At 44.7% G+C, this 19,517-nt stretch overlaps 1 protein-coding gene across 2 annotated transcripts in view; it reads left to right on the top strand.

The window, feature by feature from the left end:
• ERCC6L2 (ERCC excision repair 6 like 2) overlaps positions 1–19,517 on the top strand; it is a 377,041-nt gene that overhangs the window by 219,310 nt on the left and 138,214 nt on the right. For both annotated transcript variants that reach the window (XM_063913746.1, XM_063913745.1), the window contains one exon: positions 18,478–18,549. In XM_063913746.1, coding sequence (XP_063769816.1) covers positions 18,478–18,549 — 72 coding nt within the window. The remainder of the gene's footprint in view (positions 1–18,477; positions 18,550–19,517) is intronic.

The following is a 19,517-nucleotide window of genomic DNA, read 5'->3' as shown; positions in this document are numbered from 1 at the left end:
GCTCTAAAACGCCCATTACCTCAGATGGTAGATACAGACGTCGACACGGATACTGACTCCAGTGTCGACGGGGAAGAGACAAACGTGACTTCCAGTAGGGCCACACGTTACATGATTGAGGCAATGAAAAATGTTTTACATATTTCTGATAATACTAATACCACTAAAAAGGGTATTATGTTCGGTGAGAAAAAACTACCTGTAGTTTTTCCTGAATCTTTGGAATTAAATGAGGTGTGTGATGAAGCGTGGGTTTCCCCCGATAAAAAACTGATAATTCCTAAAAAATTATTGGCATTATATCCTTTCCCGCCAGAGATTAGGGCGCGTTGGGAAACACCCCCTAGGGTGGATAAAGCACTCACATGCTTATCAAAACAGGTGGCTCTACCCTCTCCTGAGACGGCCGCCCTTAAGGATCCTGCTGATAGAAAGCAGGAAGGTATCCTAAAATGTATTTACACACATACTGGTGTTATACTGCGACCGGCAATCGCCTCAGCCTGGATGTGCAGTGCTGGTTTGGCTTGGTCGGATTCCCTGACTGAAAATATTGATACCCTAGACAGGGACAGTATATTACTGACTATAGAGCATTTAAAAGATGCATTTCTATATATGCGTGATGCACAGCGGGATATTTGCCGACTGGCATCAAGAGTAAGTGCGCTGTCCATTTCTGCCAGAAGAGGGTTATGGACGCGACAGTGGTCAGGTGATGCGGATTCCAAACGGCATATGGAAGTATTGCCTTATAAAGGGGAGGAGTTATTTGGGGTAGGTCTGTCAGATCTGGTGGCCACGGCAACAGCTGGGAAATCCACATTTTTACCCCAGGTCGCCTCTCAACATAAGAAGACGCCGTATTATCAGGCGCAGTCCTTTCGTCCCCATAAGGGCAAGCGAGCGAAAGGCTCCTCATTTCTGCCCCGGGGCAGAGGAAGGGGAAAAAGGCTGCAACAGACAGCAAATCCCCAAGAACAGAAGCCCTCTCCCGCTTCTGCCAAGTCCTCAGCATGACGCTGGGGCTTTACAAGCGGACTTAGGCACAGTGGGGGCACGTCTCAAGAATTTCAGCGCGCAGTGGGCTCACTCGCAGGTAGACCCCTGGGTCCTTCAGGTGGTATCTCAGGGGTACAAATTGGAATTCGAGACACCTCCCCCTCGCCGGTTCCTAAAGTCTGCTTTACCGACGTCTCCCTCCGACAGGGAGGCGGTATTGGAGGCCATTCACAAGCTGTATTCTCAGCAGGTGATAATCAAGGTACCCCTCCTGCAACAGGGCAAGGGGTATTATTCAACGCTGTTTGTGGTACCGAAGCCGGACGGCTCGGTGAGACCTATTTTAAATCTGAAATCTTTGAACACTTACATACAAAGGTTCAAGTTCAAGATGGAGTCACTCAGAGCAGTGATCGCGAACCTGGAAGAAGGGGACTATATGGTGTCTCTGGACATCAAGGATGCTTACCTCTATGTCCCAATTTACCCTTCTCACCAAGGGTACCTCAGGTTTGTGGTACAGAACTGTCACTATCAGTTTCAGACGCTGCCGTTTGGATTGTCCACGGCACCCCGGGTCTTTACCAAGGTAATGGCCGAAATGATGATACTTCTTCGAAGAGAAGGCGTCTTAATTATCCCTTACTTGGACGATCTCCTGATAAGGGCAAGATCCAAGGAACGGTTAGTAGTCGGGGTAGCACTATCTCAAGTAGTGTTACGACAGCACGGGTGGATTCTAAATATCCCCAAATCACAGCTGATTCCGACGACACGTCTGCTGTTCCTAGGGATGATTCTGGACACAGTCCAGAAAAAGGTGTTTCTTCCGGAAGAAAAAGCCAGGGAGTTATCGGAGTTAGTCAGAAACCTCCTGAAACCAGACCGGGTCTCAGTGCATCAATGCACAAGGGTCCTGGGAAAAATGGTGGCTTCCTACGAAGCGATTCCATTCGGCAGATTCCACGCAAGAACATTTCAGTGGGATCTGCTGGACAAATGGTCCGGATCGCATCTTCACATGCATCAGCGGATAACCCTGTCCCCAAGGACAAGAGTGTCTCTCCTGTGGTGGTTGCAGAGTGCTTATCTTCTAGAGGGCCGCAGATTCGGCATTCAGGACTGGATCCTGGTGACCACGGATGCCAGCCTGAGAGGCTGGGGAGCAGTCACACAGGGAAGAAATTTCCAGGGCTTGTGGTCAAGCCTGGAAACGTCACTTCACATAAATATCCTGGAACTAAGGGCCATTTACAATGCTCTAAGCCAAGCAAGACCTCTGCTTCAGGGTCAGCCGGTGTTGATCCAGTCGGACAACATCACGGCAGTCGCCCACGTAAACAGACAGGGCGGCACGAGAAGCAGGAGGGCAATGGCAGAAGCTGCAAGGATTCTTCGCTGGGCGGAAAATCATGTGATAGCACTGTCAGCAGTGTTCATTCCGGGAGTGGACAACTTGGAAGCAGACTTCCTCAGCAGACACGACCTCCACCCGGGAGAGTGGGGACTTCATCCAGAAGTCTTCCACATGATTGTAAACCGTTGGGAAAAACCAAAGGTGGACATGATGACGTCCCGCCTCAACAAAAAACTAGACAGGTATTGCGCCAGGTCAAGGGACCCTCAGGCAATAGCTGTGGACGCTCTGGTAACACCGTGGGTGTACCAGTCAGTGTATGTGTTCCCTCCTCTGCCTCTCATACCCAAGGTACTGAGAATCATAAGAAGGAGAGGAGTAAGGACTATACTCGTGGCTCCGGATTGGCCAAGAAGGACTTGGTACCCGGAACTTCAAGAGATGCTCACAGAGGAACCGTGGCCTCTACCTCTAAGAAGGGATCTGCTCCAGCAGGGACCCTGTCTGTTCCAAGACTTACCGCGGCTGCGTTTGACGGCATGGCGGTTGAACACCGGATCCTGAAGGAAAAAGGCTTTCCGGATGAAGTCATCCCTACCCTGATCAAAGCCAGGAAGGATGTAACCGCACAACATTATCACCGTATTTGGCGTAAATATGTTGCGTGGTGCGAGGCCAGGAAGGCCCCTACAGAGGAATTTCAACTGGGTCGTTTCCTGCATTTCCTGCAAACAGGACTGTCTATGGGCCTAAAATTAGGGTCCATTAAGGTTCAAATTTCGGCCCTGTCAATTTTCTTCCAGAAAGAACTGGCTTCAGTTCCTGAAGTTCAGACGTTTGTCAAGGGGGTACTACATATACAACCTCCTTTTGTGCCTCCAGTGGCACCTTGGGATCTCAATGTAGTTTTGGGGTTCCTAAAATCACATTGGTTTGAACCACTCACCACTGTGGACTTAAAATATCTCACATGGAAAGTGGTAATGCTGTTGGCCCTGGCTTCAGCCAGGCGTGTCTCAGAATTGGCGGCTTTATCCTATAAAAGCCCTTACCTAATTTTTCATTCGGACAGGGCAGAATTGAGGACTCGTCCTCAATTTCTCCCTAAGGTGGTTTCAGCGTTTCACCTGAACCAGCCTATTGTGGTACCTGCGGCTACTAGGGACTTGGAGGACTCCAAGTTGCTGGACGTAGTCAGGGCCCTGAAAATATATGTTTCCAGGACGGCTGGAGTCAGGAAATCTGACTCGCTGTTTATCCTGTATGCACCCAACAAGCTGGGTGCTCCTGCTTCTAAGCAGACTATTGCTCGCTGGATTTGTAGTACAATTCAGCTTGCACATTCTGTGGCAGGCCTGCCACAGCCAAAATCTGTGAAAGCCCATTCCACAAGGAAGGTGGGCTCATTTTGGGCGGCTGCCCGAGGGGTCTCGGCGTTACAACTTTGCCGAGCAGCTACTTGGTCAGGGGCAAACACGTTTGCTAAATTCTACAAATTTGATACCCTGGCTGAGGAGGACCTGGAGTTCTCTCATTCGGTGCTGCAGAGTCATCCGCACTCTCCCGCCCGTTTGGGAGCTTTGGTATAATCCCCATGGTCCTTACGGAGTTCCCAGCATCCACTAGGACGTCAGAGAAAATAAGAATTTACTTACCGATAATTCTATTTCTCGCAGTCCGTAGTGGATGCTGGGCGCCCATCCCAAGGGCGATTTTTCTATAAAAATGCGTCTTATTCGCAAATGGATATGAATAGGATGCATATCTGCATACAAAATATTACATAGCATTTCGTAGGTCTCTCTCTTACCTGTTACAGATGGTCGAAGTCTCTAATAGGGCATATAAACTGTTTGTCAGAGTGGGCTTCGATCCTGAGGCTCCCCTGTGGGACCATGCTAGATTCTTTGAACTGGGCAAATTTGAGGACCATAATTTTTGCCCACTTGTAGGTGTCTGCAAGCTAGGTCAGATGTTTCTCGCTGACCGAATAAAAACCTTAGTGTGTCTCCCCGTTAGAACTTTTCCTGCTAATGTTTGGTCCTCCAGACTCATCTCTACTTTCTAGGCTATTCTTAATCCTTTGGTACAGCCTCTGTTATAGCCTAGTTATAATTGCCAGGCTTTGTATTGAGAATGCGGCTCCTGAGGTAAATAATTGGGAAACGTTGGTCAAGACTTCCATGCAATATGACAGATTTATGTACACTAGCCGCAACACACCACACAAGTACCATAAGATATTGGTGCCCTTGTAAACCTCTAGGTACAGTACGTTCTTCCATCTGCTGAGGCCACTAATTGTGCAGAGACACCATGGTTTTGACCAGTCCTCCCTAATTAAACACAAGTTTGCCTATTTATACATATGCTATTTGTGAACTGTATTTTTTTTAATTTATCTCTTTTGTATTTTCCCCATGATGTTTTTAGATTTCTTAACTGGTGCTTATGTGTATGACACTTGCGCTCCATATTTGGATAGCTGAACACTTCTCTGTATTTTGTTTCTGCTGTTAGTACAGGTTGCGTATCCCATATGCAAAATGCTTGGGACCAGAAGTATTTTGGATATCAGATTTTTCCATATTTTGGAATAATTGCATACCATAATGAGATATCATGGCAATGGAACCCAAGTCTGAGCACAGAATGCATTTATGTTTCATATACACCTTATACACACAGCCTGAAGATCATTTAATACAATATTTTTTATAACTTTGTCTATTAAACAAAGTTTGTTTACACTGAGCCATCCGAAAACAAAGGTTTCCTTATCTTAGTCTTGCTAAAAAAAAAAATCCGTATTTCAGAATATTTTGACAAGGGATACTCAACCTGTACTGTATGATTGTAGTGTGTATTTTAATGTCTTATACTGTTTTACTTTGTTTCACTAAAGCTAATATATACCTGACTTTAAAATTTGACATATATATATATATATATATATATATAGCGAGCTAAGGTGCGGCACTCAGGATATTGGACTGAAGAAAGACACACATCTAGTGTAATATCAACGTTTCAATCTATTTAAAGATTGTCATCAGGATATATCAAACATCATCCTGTCTTTCTTCAGTCCAATATCCTGAGTGCCGTACAATAGCTCACTTTACTTGTGAGGGCACCGGGAGCAGCTTACCGTTACATGGAATGCCGGTCCAATATTTGTATGTATGTATATATATATATATAGTTGTTTTTGTTTTTTTATATACACACACATTGTCTGAGTAGGTGCATTTTAGCCAGCTTTCAGCCAGAAAGTGTTACTACTTTTTCATTCTGCAAAATATTTCTAGTTTTTTTTTTAAATAGAATTTTTAGTTCCTACACATAGTTTACAACTTTGGGATGTCCACAGATGTCTGCACTGACGTACTTTTTTGCCATGAAATAAGGGATTTTGCTAATCAAAACTAACGGTTACAGTACTTCCTTTAGCAGGGGTGTCTAGACCTAGGAGGAGTCAAAGTAACAGTATACTTTTGTTTACGGATAGCCCATCTACCAGTCATGAAGTAATAGGCTCTCTAATCATCTATACTCACATTATATATCTTCAAGAACAGGATTTAATGATAATGTAATATGTTGCTAAACCAAATAATGAGAATTTAGCATTATTATCTTTTTTCGTGAGAATTCTATTCTGCTTACTGACAGCCAGCTGAACACTGAAAATAAAAGCAGCAGCTTTACACAACCTCAAAGAACGCCCTGATGCTGCATAGGTCACTGTGAAACTAGGAATCAAGGGACCCTAGGGGGTATATTTACTCAAAGAGCGAGTTTTTATATAATATACCCCCAAGAGAACAGACTGAGCAGTGTAGAACTAGAGTGCATGTCATTTTTCTTTACTTTCATCTTTTAAGTAGTAGCTGAGAATTTTTCTATGGTAGAATGATTCCCATCTTCAGGTAAATTATATAAAATTTATGTCTAGAATAGTAAATTGAAGTATTGGCATGAAATAGATGAGCAGATAATGTGCATTTGTTTTAACTGAGTAAATCTTATGGTTTAAATATCTATTGCCCACTGAGAATATCCAGCCTAGCTTGCGCAGAAGAGTCCTGTCTTTTTTCCCAATGGTGCGTTGCATCAGCAAAGTCACTTTGCCAGATGTGGACATGCTTTTCTTTAAAATGAACAGTATACACATTATGCACAAATCCCACATTGATTACATCCCCACCAGAAGAACATCTTTGAGTATGGGTAGTTGGCATCTCAAACAATGACAAGAGTATGAGAAGTCAGCATTTACTATAAGCACAAGAAAGGAGGAAGTGTGGCGTATACATCTCACAGATTATTTTAACAAGACTTACTCTGAGAAAGTTTTACTTTGATAACCTTGCAGCATTTAAAGTCAGCAGCCAAAAAAGTGAGCAGTTTAAGTAACAACTCTATACCAAACTCTGTATTGATATCATATACTGTAGAAATGTATTGCAAGCTCCAGATACAGCAAGTTTGAATATGCAAATTCATGAATGAGTATAGATATATTGTTTAAACAATTTTTTAGTCAGTACATATAGTTTATATTAGCGCATGATGCATTCGATGATGTAATAGGTACATTATGTAAATGTAATCACAAGATCAAAAGTCTTACAAATATTCAGCTGCTGAATAAAGCTTTCTAATCCTGATACATAGTGGCCAATGTAATTCAAAGTGATGTACCGCTGTACTTGGCTGTGATGCTTGGCTGTGTACTTATCTGGCAGTTATATTACCTCTGAATTCACTAGCTTTCCTGCACACCTCTATGTGAAGCCAGGGATGTGGATAGATACGTTACGCCATTCAAGAGTGGTACATAATGTTTATTGCCTTTAATGGGATATCCTCAATATCATCTACACAGAAAAGATAAACTGTAAACTAAAAAAAAATATGCAGCAAAAGTTTTAGGCAGGGGAGGAAAAAATGCAGTAAATTAAGAATTAATGGTGGCCAATCCCAGGCCATTTTTTCAATCCCGGGTATCAGGATTGAAAAATGGTCAATCCGAGGATTCCTGGGATACCCGGGATTGGTTTCTTTCCTGTGTCAACGAACCCCCGACCCCGCACACATAACTCACCACCATTGTTCCTGGGAGGGCGGGTGGGTAACTTCCTCCGGTACGGTGAAGTCTGTGCGGCAGGCGGCTGACTGCACAGCGTGACCTCTGAATTCACGTCACGCTGCACAGGGGTATCCGGGCAGCTTCTGGGCCTCCTGAGGGCGCTGCCCAGCATTAAAAAAACAAAGGACCGCCTGATCCCGAAATCCCCGAGATTGGAGCTTCGAGTCCTGGGATTGAATCCCAGACGATTTTTGGCCTAAATCCCAGGATCCCACTGATCCTGATCCCGAGATTGTCCACCCTAGGAAGAATGATTTAAAAAAATAGAAGTGTTAATAATTAATTTTTTTAACAGAAATCTAAATCAAATTAATGTTTGGTGTGACCACCCTTTGCCTTCAAAACAGCATCGGTTCTAGGTACACTTGCATGCAGTTTTTGCAGAAACTCTGCACAGAGGTTGTTCCAAACACCTTGGAGAACTAACCACAGATCTTCTGTGGATGTTGGCATGCTTAAATGCTTCTGTCTCTTCATGTAATCCAAGACTGACTTGATGATGTTGAGATCAGGGCTCTGTGGGGTCCATATCATCACTTCCAGGACTCCTTGTTCTTGTTTACATTGAACATAGTTCTTTAATGACATTGGCTGTATGTTTGGAGTCATTCCGCTGCAGAATTAATTTAAAGCCAATCAGACACCTCCCTGATGATATTGCATGATGAACAAGTACTTGCCTGTATTTCTAAGCATCGAGGACACCATTTATCCTGGCCAAATCCCAAATTCCATTGGCTAAAAATGCAGCCCCAAAATTGCAAGGAACCTCCACCATGCTTCACTGTTGCCTGCAGACACTCATTATTGTACCGCTCTCCTGTCCTTTGGTGAACAAACTGCCTTCTGTTACAGCCAAATATTTAAATTTTTGACTCATCAGTCCAGAGCACCTGCTGACATTTTTCTGCATTCCAGTTGCTATGGTTTCTTGCATAGTTCAGTCACTTGGCTTGTCTCCATGTCGAAGGTATTGTGCCACAGTTCTTCCATGAAGACCACTTCTGGTCAGACTTCTCTGAACAGTAGATGGGTGTACCTGGGTCCCACTGGTTTCTGGCAGTTCTGAGCTGATGGTACTGCTGGATATCTTTTGATTTCAAAGGGAAGAAAGCATGATGTGTCTTTCTTCTGATGCACTAGGTTTCCTTGGCCGACCACTGCATCTACGGTCCTTACTGTTGGCCATTGTTTTGTGCTTGAACAGCACATATTGAAACCCCAGTCTGCTTTTTATAAAAAAGTTTCTGGAAAGTTTCTGTATAAACACACATTTTTAATTTTCTTATATGTTAAGCTTATCACAAAGTTTACATTTTAGACACAGGCTGAGTGCAGTACCTCTAATATTTTCGGTTTTTGTTTAAATCATCACTGCCACCACCATTGCAAAACTATTGCGGCACATGCACAGTGCGACTTAGATGCATGTGCAGTGGCAAAAAAAAACTAAACCACTCCACATCTTACAGCACTGAAGATCTCTGCCAAGACTGGATTTGAAATGACAGCTGTTGAATTTTGTAGGATACTCTCTAGTGATACAGATTTTTTTTTCTCTGAATGTGTGTATCTGGATTCCCATGAGAATTCCAATTTGACAGGCATTTATGACCAATCTATGTTCTTGTACGGGAGAGATCACTTTGATTGCCTTGCTTTGTACACCTTTTTCACCTTTTGGATTGCTACAATGTAATTCAGATCAGGACATACTGCAGTTCCTTGCTTTCTGACTGCTACCATCAGAAGTACTAGGAAAAGATCCTGGGGTAAAATTGTAGGCACGTAAACTGAAAAAGATGTCCCAGACTGCAGGTTCTGATGAAACAATAATGTTGCGCAGTTGGTATGTATGTCTCATTCTGTATCCCTGTGGATGGAACTTACAGTCTCTATACAAAAATTTTTTATGTCTTTATGTGCAGCTTGAGTGTCCTGAGATGCAGTACAGGGCAGAATGTTTCTCTTACTCTACTAGAAAGAGCTGGGACTCAGGAACCCTGGAAATCACTGTTATGAAGATTACTCAGTCTCCTGGGTTATAAGGTGGTACCTGGTGACGCTCACGCAATTACCTGTTGCCCAGCAGTCTTTTAGCCTCCTGCGATGCTAGGCTTCTCCTATAGCAGCTGCCTTTCCAGGGTGAATTAGGTCCACCCCATACACAGATGCCCCCAGGTTTTATGTATGAACAAGGTGACTATTGGAGGCTGGGCTAGAGTAAATGCAGTACTGTGAGACGTCACAGGACAACCTTGATAACCCTGCCCTATACTCAGACAGGAATAATAAACAAATTGTACACAGGTGCAACAATGCACTGGGTGATATTATAACAAACACTCAAAGAATATGAAGTGCAACAATACACAGGATGGTACAATAATGAATGCTAATGATATGTAAATGCAACAATGATGATATAATCAAATACAAGAGGTAACTCAAACTCTAAAAATAACCAATGCAAGATCCCAGGACTTAGCTTAAACTGTCTGATGTGGATTCTGAAGAAGCCCGGAATTTGAAACTGGAACAGAACCCCCTGAAGGGGAGCAGAGATCCAGAGACACAGAGACTGAGACTGGCTTCAGAGCAATATTACACTGTGTGCAGTGATAGCAGGCTTGGCAACTGGAACAGACAGCACTACTGCACAGATTCCAGATTCCACCAAGGAACAGGGACCAGCTACAAACAGCAACTTGAAGCTATAACTGGCCTCGGGTTAGGAGCAGGCTAGGTAATAAACGAAGCAAGCCCCAATCAGGATGGCTGGAAAGCCAGACACAAGGTAATGGCCTAATTATCTGACAGGCAAGACTGCACAGGCCACACATACAGGAGACAGGCTGCAGTAAACCAGACACAAGGTAATGGCCTAATTATCTGACAGGTGAGACTGCACAGGCCACACATACAGGGGACAGGCTGCAGTTACACAGACTCACCAAAGGTGTCCCGCAACAGTATTTCAAACAAGTACATAAGAAAACCTGGACTGCTACAGAAATACAACAGACTCACAACATAAAACAAAAACAGAATGCAAGCTTCATTCGCAACTTGTAACAATAGCTTGTTTCTCCAGAAGGGGTTGTATGCTGTTTCCTAATGATATGCTTTATACCTGAGATTGTCAAAATGATGACTTTACAAACATGTCTTTGTTTTTTATTATCTGGTTTTCTATACATCTTTTACAATGTCACTGACCCAGATGTCTTGCGGTGAAGCATCCAAGCTTCTACATATCTGGAAATCCTACAATCCATCATCAGGATTGTTAGAGGCCATATTGGTCCATTGTTATTGTGGACATCTTGTTTGTCTTCTTTTCCTCAAAAGGAAGAAAAACAGTACCTTTATGAATTACCCAAAAACTGTCTGGTATATTGTCTGATCAGACAATAGCTTCCGGCTTCCTTGAACTGTTGCCTTGAAGATGAAACGGCAAAGATGTTTTCTCATACGTCCTAGAGGATGCTGGGGTCCACTTCAGTACCATGGGGTATAGACGGTTCAGCAGGAGCCATGGGCACTTTAAGACTTTTCTAGAGTGTGAACTGGCTCCTCCCTCTATGCCCCTCCTCCAGATCTCAGTTTACAAAATGTGCCCAGGCAGACTGGTCGCACTCCAGTGGAGCTCTACTGAGTTTCACTGAAAAGACTTTATGTTAGGTTTTTTATTTTCAGGGAGACTGCTGGCAACAGTCTCCCTGCTTCGTGGGACTTAGGGGGAAGAAGTAGGAATCAACTTCCTAAAGATTTTCATGGCTCTGCTTCTTGCTGACAGGACACCATTAGCTCCTGAAGGGTACTGAACACTAGCTGCGGTTATGCGCTCACTCCCACAGCACGCCATCACCCCCCTAACAGAGCCAAAAGTCAGAAGACACGTGAGTATTATTACCGGAGATCTGCAATAGAGACCTCCGGTCATCGCGACGGCTTAAGGTACCACGCAGCGATCGGGAACGCTGCGCGGACATGTTATCCATACACAGCGCACAGCAGGGTGCAGGGCGTGGGGGGGGGGGCGCCCTGGGTAGCATGAAAACCTACTCTGACTGGCAAAAAGGTAGCATATTGGGCCATGGCACAATCCTACACCCCCACCAGTATAAATATTACCTCATGTTTGCTGAGGAAAAATGTGCCATTGCAGGGGGCGGGGCTTCTTCTGTAGGCAGCCAGCACACTGCTCAGCGCCATTTTCTTCCAGCAAAAAGCAAGGGAAGAAACGCTGATCCTCCTCTCAACTTATGATTTTAGTATCAGAGTGCAAAAAGGGGGGAAAAGTGTATATTGTGGCATTATAGCCTATTATTAACAATATATATAGAGCGGAAAGTCTCTGTGTACAAAGTACACGACACAGGGATTTTTTATTTAAGCGCTGAGTTGTGGGCTGGCAATGTTTTTTCTGTGTCCCTCTGACAGATTTTACTGTGGGTCTGTCCCCTTTAAGCCCCGGAGTGTCTGTGGTGTGATTGTGCACATGTGTGACATGTCTGAGGCAGGGAGCTCTCCCTCTGTGGGAGCCATGTTAGGGACACAGAGTTGTAATGTGACACCAAGAGCCTGACTGGGTGAAAGATTTACGTGATAGTGTGAATCATATCAGTAAGAGATTGGATAAGTCTGAGTCTCATGCAGAAAACTGAAAATCATCTGTTGAAGATGTGATTTTTAATAATTCTGCTTTTCGTCCACAGGGGACCCCTCTGGGTCACATAAACTTTTGCACAAGTAGTATGAACTGATACCGACACGGACGCTGATTCCTGTGTCGACACTAGTGATTCCAGGGGAATAGGTCCTAAGTTAGCAAAAAACATTCAAAACATGTTTTTAGCTATAAAGGAGGTATTAGAAGTTACGGGGCCCCCTCCTTTACCACAGGAGCAGGCTTACTTTAGTAAATAAGTAATGTAACTTTTTCCCTCCACCTCATGAGCTGAACAGTCTCTTGGAGGGAGTCTGGTTTAACCCGAAAAGAAATTTCAGATTCCCAAAAGAAGTCAGGCAGCTTAGCTTTTTCCATGCAGAGGACAGGAAAAGGTGGGAGTCACCCCCCATTTTAGAAAGTGCCCTGTCACGGTTAAAGGAAAAAGGTGTTTCTCCCTGCGCCTGTTACGGCTTCACTTAAGGAGCCGGCGGACTGCAAATTGGAGTCTACGTTGTAATCTATTGAAGTGGTGAGTGGTGCTATTGAAAAGTGGTCAGAAAACTTGTCATTAGACATTGACACAATAGATAGAGACGAGATACTCCTAACGTTAGGTGATATCAAAGACACTGCTGCGTACATGCTAGAAGCCATGAAATATATTGGGCTCTTGGGATCAAGAGCCGCTACCATGGCAATCTCAGCACGGAGGGCATTGTGGATTCACCAATGGAAGGCTGACACAGATTCCAAAAGGAATATGGAGGCTCTCCCGTATTAAGGTGAGTCCTTATTTGGAGATGGGCTGGATGCTTTAGTTTCTGCGGCTACCGCAGGTAAGTCGACATTCTTGCCTATTGCTCCTGCGCCGGCGAAAAAGACACATCACTCTCAGATGCAGTCATTTCGGCCCAAAAATTACAAAAAAGGGTAAAGGTTCCCCTTTCTTTGTGGGTAAAGAAAGGGGAAAAGGAAATAAAGTGCACAGCGTCTCCAGGATCACAGGAGCAGAATCAACCTCTGCTCCTGCCAAATCTTCAGCATGACGCTGGGGCTCCCTTGCGGGAGTCCGCTCAGGTGGGGGCACGTCTGAAACTCTTCAGTCAGTTCTGGGTTCAATCTGGCCTAGACCCGTGGGTCATACAAATAGAGTCCCACGGGTACAAAATGGAGTTTCAAGACATTTCCCCAGGCCGTATTTTCAAATCGACCTTACCAGCTTCTATCCCAGACAGGGAAGTGGTGGCAGCAGCAATACAAAAATTGTGTCAGGGTCAAGTTTTTGTCCAGGTTCCCTTGTTACAACAAGGAGAAGGGTTTATTGCAACCCTATTCGTGGTTCCGAAGCCGGACGGCTCGGTCATTCCGATTCTAAACCTGTATACTCTGAATCTCTACCTGCAAAGGTTTTGTTAAAGATGGAATCCCTGAGGGCAGTGGTTTCCAGTCTGGAGGAGGGGGACTTCATGGTGTCAGTAGACATAAAAGATGCCTACTTACACGTTCCCATTTATCCTCCACATCAAGCTATTCTCAGATTCGCAATACAGAATTGTCATTACCAATTTCAGACGTTGCCATTCTGACCTTCCACGACACCGAGGGTTTTCACCAAGGTGATGGCAGGAGATAATAGTCCTCCTTCGACAACAAGGAGTCAATATAATTCCTGACCTGGAAGATCTCCCGATAAAAGCGAGATCCAGGGAACAGTTGGTGCAGAACAAGGCACTCTCCCTGACTGTACTTCAACATAACGGTTGGATCATAAGTTTTCCAAAGTTACAATTGGAACCGACTACAATATTGTCCTTTCTGGGGATGATACTGGACACAGAAGTACAGCGGGTATTTCTTCCAGTAGAAAAGGCTCTGGAAATCCAGAGAATGGTCAAACGAATTCTGAAACCAACAAGAGTGTCAATTCATCAATGCATTCGGGTGTTGGGGAAGATGGTAGCGGCCTACGAGGCCATACAGTTTGGCCGATTCCATGCCAGAGTATTCCAGTGGGACCTGTTGGACAAGTGGTCCGGATCCCACCTACACATGCACCGGAAGATAATCCTCTCATCCAAACCCAGAATTTCGCTCCTGTGGTGGCTACACAGTTCTCACCTACTAGAGGGACGCAGCTTAGGGATTCAGGACTGGGTCCTAGTAACCACGGATTCAAGTCTCCGAGGCTGGGTTGCAGTCACACAGGGAGAAAGCTTCCAAGGAAGATGGTCAAGTCAGGAAACCTGTCTTCGCATAAACGTTTTGGAGTTGAGAGACATTTACAACGGCCTTCTACAAGCGGGGCATCTTCTTCAAGATCAACCCGTACAGATCCAGTCAGACAATGTAACAGCAGTCGCGTACATAACCTGTCAGTGCGGAACGAAGAGCAGAGCGGCGATGTCAGAGGTGACAAAGATCCTCCTCTGGGCAGAAAGACATGCAAGAGCTCTGTCTGCAATTTTCATTACGGGAGTGGACAACTGGGAAGCAGACTTCCTCAGCAGACACGATCTCCATCCAGGAGAATGGGGCCTCCACCAAGAAGTCTTTGCAGAGGTGTCAGGTCTTTGGGGAGTTCCTCAAGTAGACATAATGGCATCTCGTCTCAACAAGAAGCTTCAGAGATATTGTTCCAGGTCGAGTTACCCTCAAGCAATAGCAGTGGATGCACTGGTGACCCAGTGGGTGTTTTGGTCGGTGTATGTCTTTCCTCCACTTTCACTTATTCCAAAAGTGCTCAAGATCATAAGGAGAACAAGGGTTCGAGCGATCCTCATTGTCCCAGACTGGCCAAGGAGAGCTTGGGGCCGTGCGTGTATCAAGACGGCCACGTTTGACGGCATGGCTGTTGAGCGCCGGATCCTAGCCCGAAAGGGTATTCCCAAAGAAGTCATTTCCACTCCGATTCAGGCCAGGAAAGGAGTAACGTCTAAACATTACCACCGTATTTAGAGAAAATATGTGTCTTGGTGTGAATCCAAGAAGGCTCCTACGGAAGAGTTTCAGTTAGGACGTTTTCTCCATTTTCTGCAGGCAGGTGTGGATGCGGGCCTAAGATTGGGTTCAATCAAGGTCCAGATTTCGGCCTTGTCCGTTTTCTTTCAGAAACAATTGGCCTCCCTTCCAGAAGTTCAGACGTTTGTGAAAGGAGTTCTGCACATCCAACCTCCATTTGTGTCTCCAGTGGCACCATGGGATCTTAATGTGGTGTTGCAGTTCCTTTAATCGGATTGGTTTGAACCTCTACAGGAGATAGAGTTGAAGTTTCTCACTTGGAAAGTGGTCATGCTGTTGGCCTTGGCATCCGCAAGGAGGGTGTCTGAGTTAGGGGCCTTGTCTCACAAGAGTCCTTACTTGATCTTCCGTGAATATAGGGCAATTTCTTCAGAAGGTGGTTTCATCTTTCCATATAAACCAACCTATTGTGGTGCCAGTGGCTACTGACACCTTCGCTGCGTCAAAGTCTCTGGATGTGGTCAGAGCTTTGAAAATTTATATCGCAAGAACAGCTCGGATACGGAAAACAGAGGCTCTGTTTGTCCTGTATGCTCCCAACAAGATTGGGTGTCCTGCTTCTAAGCAGACCATTGCGCGCTGGATCAGAGGTACGATTCAGCACGCTCATTCCACGGCAGGATTGCCGATAACGAATTCGGTGAATGCCCATTCTACTAGAAAGGTGGGCTCATCCTGGGCGGCTGCCCGGGGGGTCTCAGCGTTACAACTTTGCCGTGCAGCTACTTAGTCAGGGGCAAACACGTTTGCTAAGTTTTACAAGTTTGACACCTTGGCCGATGAGGACCTCAAGTTTGGTGAATCGGTGCTGCAGGGTCATCCGCACTCTCCCGCCCGTACTGGTGCTTTGGTATAACCCTATGGTACTGAAGTGGACCCCAGTATCCTCTAGGACGTATGAGAAAACAGGACTTTAATACCTACCGGTAAATCCTTTTCTCCTAGTCCGTAGAGAATGCTGGGCACCCAGCCCAGTACGTACTTTACCTGCAGTTGTTATTTTGTTAAGTTTTCAGCACGGTTGCTGTAATGTTCATGCTTGTTGGCATGAGTTTTGTTGAATACCATGTTGTGCGGCATGGTTGAAGTGTGAGCTGGTAGGAATCTCACCGTTAATTTAAAAGTAAATCCTTTTCTCAAAATGTCCGTCTCCCTGGAGGAGGGGCATAGAGGGAGGAGCCAGTTCACACTCTAGAAAAGTCTTAAAGTGGCCATGGCTCCTGCTGAAGCGTCTATACCCCATGGTACTGAAATGGACCCCAGCATCCTCTACGGACTAGGAGAAAAGGATTTACCGGTAGGTATTAAAATCCTGTTTTATTCACTATGGCTAGTTGGTATAATCATGTACATTTGTAGTCACATACAGAAAACCACTTTTAAACAGTTTTACTAGCAGTAAGTTGGGTACGACCAATAGTTACCATCCCTCACATACACCATTGAGGTGGCCCAGTAGAGGATACCGACACCTTCTTGTAGTAGAAAGTGGGGAAAAGTTACGTTTATGGGAGACACTTACACTTGAGTAGGGTACGCGCTTTTTAATAGTGAAAATAGAAGGTGACAGATACACTCATCCGGATTTTTTCACTGTGGTGGAATAAAGGAAGAACTCTGTACTTAAACTGTACTATACTATATATATATTTTTTTGTTCCTTTTTTATTCCTATTCCAATTGGGAGACCCCAACCATGCGAGATCAGGATCAGCAAAAATCAAGAGAAGAATTTCACCATTTCTAAGGCTGCTGGCACCTACAGGACAGTTCATCATTATGTGAATAATGGCCCTCACAATGGGGGTCATTCCGAGTTGATCGCACGCTGTCGATTTTCGCTGCGCTGCGATCAGGTCTCTACTGCATGCGTATGCACGTCGTACGGGTACAATGTGGATCGTTGCTGAGCTATGGATTTAACTAAGAATCCATTCGCACAGTCGATCGCAAGGAGATTGACAGGAAGAGGGCATTTATGGGTTTCAACTGACCGTTTTCTGGGAGTGGTAGGGAAAACACAGGCGTTTAGAGGGCGTGTGTGTGACATCAATTCCGGCACCAAAAAGACTGAAGCGATCGCAAGGGCTGAGTAAGTTCAGACCTACTCTGAAACTGCACAAAATGTTTTTGCAGAGCTCGATTGCACAGTCGTTCGCACTCTTGCAAAGCAAAAATACACTCCCCTGTGGGTGGCGACTATGCGTTTGCACGGCTGCTAAAAACAGCTAGCGAGCGATCAACTCGGAATGACCCCCAATGTATGGTGACTTTTTATCTCTGTTGTAGTGAGCGCTATTTGTGATTGTGCTAAATGTATTGTATTTAAACGTAATCTAATTGGTGTGTGTGATAACATTTAGCATCACCGCAGACTGCAGCTCTTAAGGGGGGTACTCACGGAGCGATATTCTAAGCAATCTGGCTAGATTGCTTAGAATATAAGTCTGATCGCTTCGTGTGTACCCCTTACAGCGATAGCGATGCGCAGCCCCGTGCATCGCTATCGCTGCTGCTAGATTGGCCTGCCGTGCAGGCCAATCTAGCGGGTCGCTCACTTCACCCGCTGGGTGAAGTGAGCGGCCCCCCCGTCTCCCCCCGCACGCTCAGCACAGATCGCGCTGTGCTGAGCGGCGGGAGAGATGTGTGCTGAGCGGTTCGCTCAGCACACATCTCTCCCAGCATCAGCCCGTCTATATGGGCCTTTAGAGTGCAAAGGAGAATTTTCTTAAAAGTTATTTATATACAGATGTGTCCTCTTACATCCTTGCTGCAGTCACATGAAACAACCCTTCAAGTCGTGTCACTACGTGGCAGGACTCGGTAGCGCCGAGCGCCTTTTTGGGGATTTTTTTCTGGAAAATGCATCTTAGTCGCAATGTAATGCAGTAAGACGCACAAGCAGATCCTGCTGATTAAAATATGCAGCATGCCTATATTCTGTGTGTAATTGCGGCTTTATCTGCATCCGTAATGTCACGTTACAGTCTTTTCCAGGAAAACACTGTAGCATAGCATTTTGATGCAAGTACAGTCACAGTTACACATAGAATAAAAGCATGCTGCATATCATCGCAGTCCTATTGCATTACATCGCGTCTAATAATCGCAAGAAAAGACACTTGATGCTACCGAGTTACTAACGTTTTATTTACTGGTTTGTTTTTTTCTGTGTCATTAATGTTTCCACCATTTCCATGTAACAGTTTCCAGTTCTCACAGCAACATTTGGATACTTTGATTCATTGCTGTCTTGTGGTTCACTTCCAGGTCCTTCAGCAGCTCCTAAATCACTGCAGAAAAAACAAGGATAAGGTTCTTCTTTTCTCCTTCTCCACAAAGGTGAGCACCATATGATGTCTGCCATGCTTGACTGAGCCATAACTCTTGATTGATAAAGCAAAATATTCTTCTAGTAACAGCTGTCCACCACATTTCCTTCCTCACGTGTGATATATGAAGTGGCATTGAAGTGCATAATGAGCAGTGTTTAAAAATCCTTGCTAATTCCTCAAACTATCTGAGAAAATAAATAATAATAATTGTATTTTATAGTTCATACTATTTTCACAGATGTGCCAGTTAATTTAGCATACAAACCTTTTTTTTACCTCACTTCTCCTTACGTGTGGGGCAGCAGTTAAATTTGATAGCCCCATTAAGGTGTATGTATATATCTGAATTTCTCCATCAGCACTGGGACTGTAGTACAGCTTTTATTTGCTCAGTATTTCTGTGTATCAGTGATCCGGATTATAAATATTTTTCAAATAACCATCAAAGTGTATTAAAACTAGATAAATTACTCTTTCACTATAGTGAATTTACTAGGACGCTAGTTATATAAACTTTATTCTATAGAATCCTTTAACATTTGGAAACGATTTATCAGTAGACCACAATGCACATGTCCTTTTGAAAAAAAGATGATACATGAGTATATTTAGAGGTGTAAGTTTTGGCATTGCCGGGCCATCTTCACCTTCGGGTCCCATAGAGGTTGCAGCCTTTATAGTTCTGTCACTGATTGTGCATCTATAACTGAGCAGAAACCAGTTTTCTGCGGCATCTAGCCAGACTTTTCCATGGCTGCATATTCTGTTCATGCAAGAGCCACTGGGTGTTTTACAATACTTACCTCATTGCAGTACAGTTGTAGACAGGTATGCAGCGCGTGCGTGACTCCCAATGTGCCCAGGGCCATAACTAGGGGTGGTCGAGTTGTGTAGCTGCGCAGGGTGCAAAGCCTAGTGGGTGGCTCCATTGCTGCCCTGTGTTACTTGTATTTGGCATTCCTGATGCCTAGAAAG

Source organism: Pseudophryne corroboree, chromosome 1, assembly GCF_028390025.1.
Source record: "Pseudophryne corroboree isolate aPseCor3 chromosome 1, aPseCor3.hap2, whole genome shotgun sequence".
Classification (NCBI taxonomy): domain Eukaryota; kingdom Metazoa; phylum Chordata; class Amphibia; order Anura; family Myobatrachidae; genus Pseudophryne; species Pseudophryne corroboree.
The sequence above is the reverse complement of the archived record's forward strand: the minus strand, read 5'-3'. Positions and strand labels throughout refer to the sequence as shown.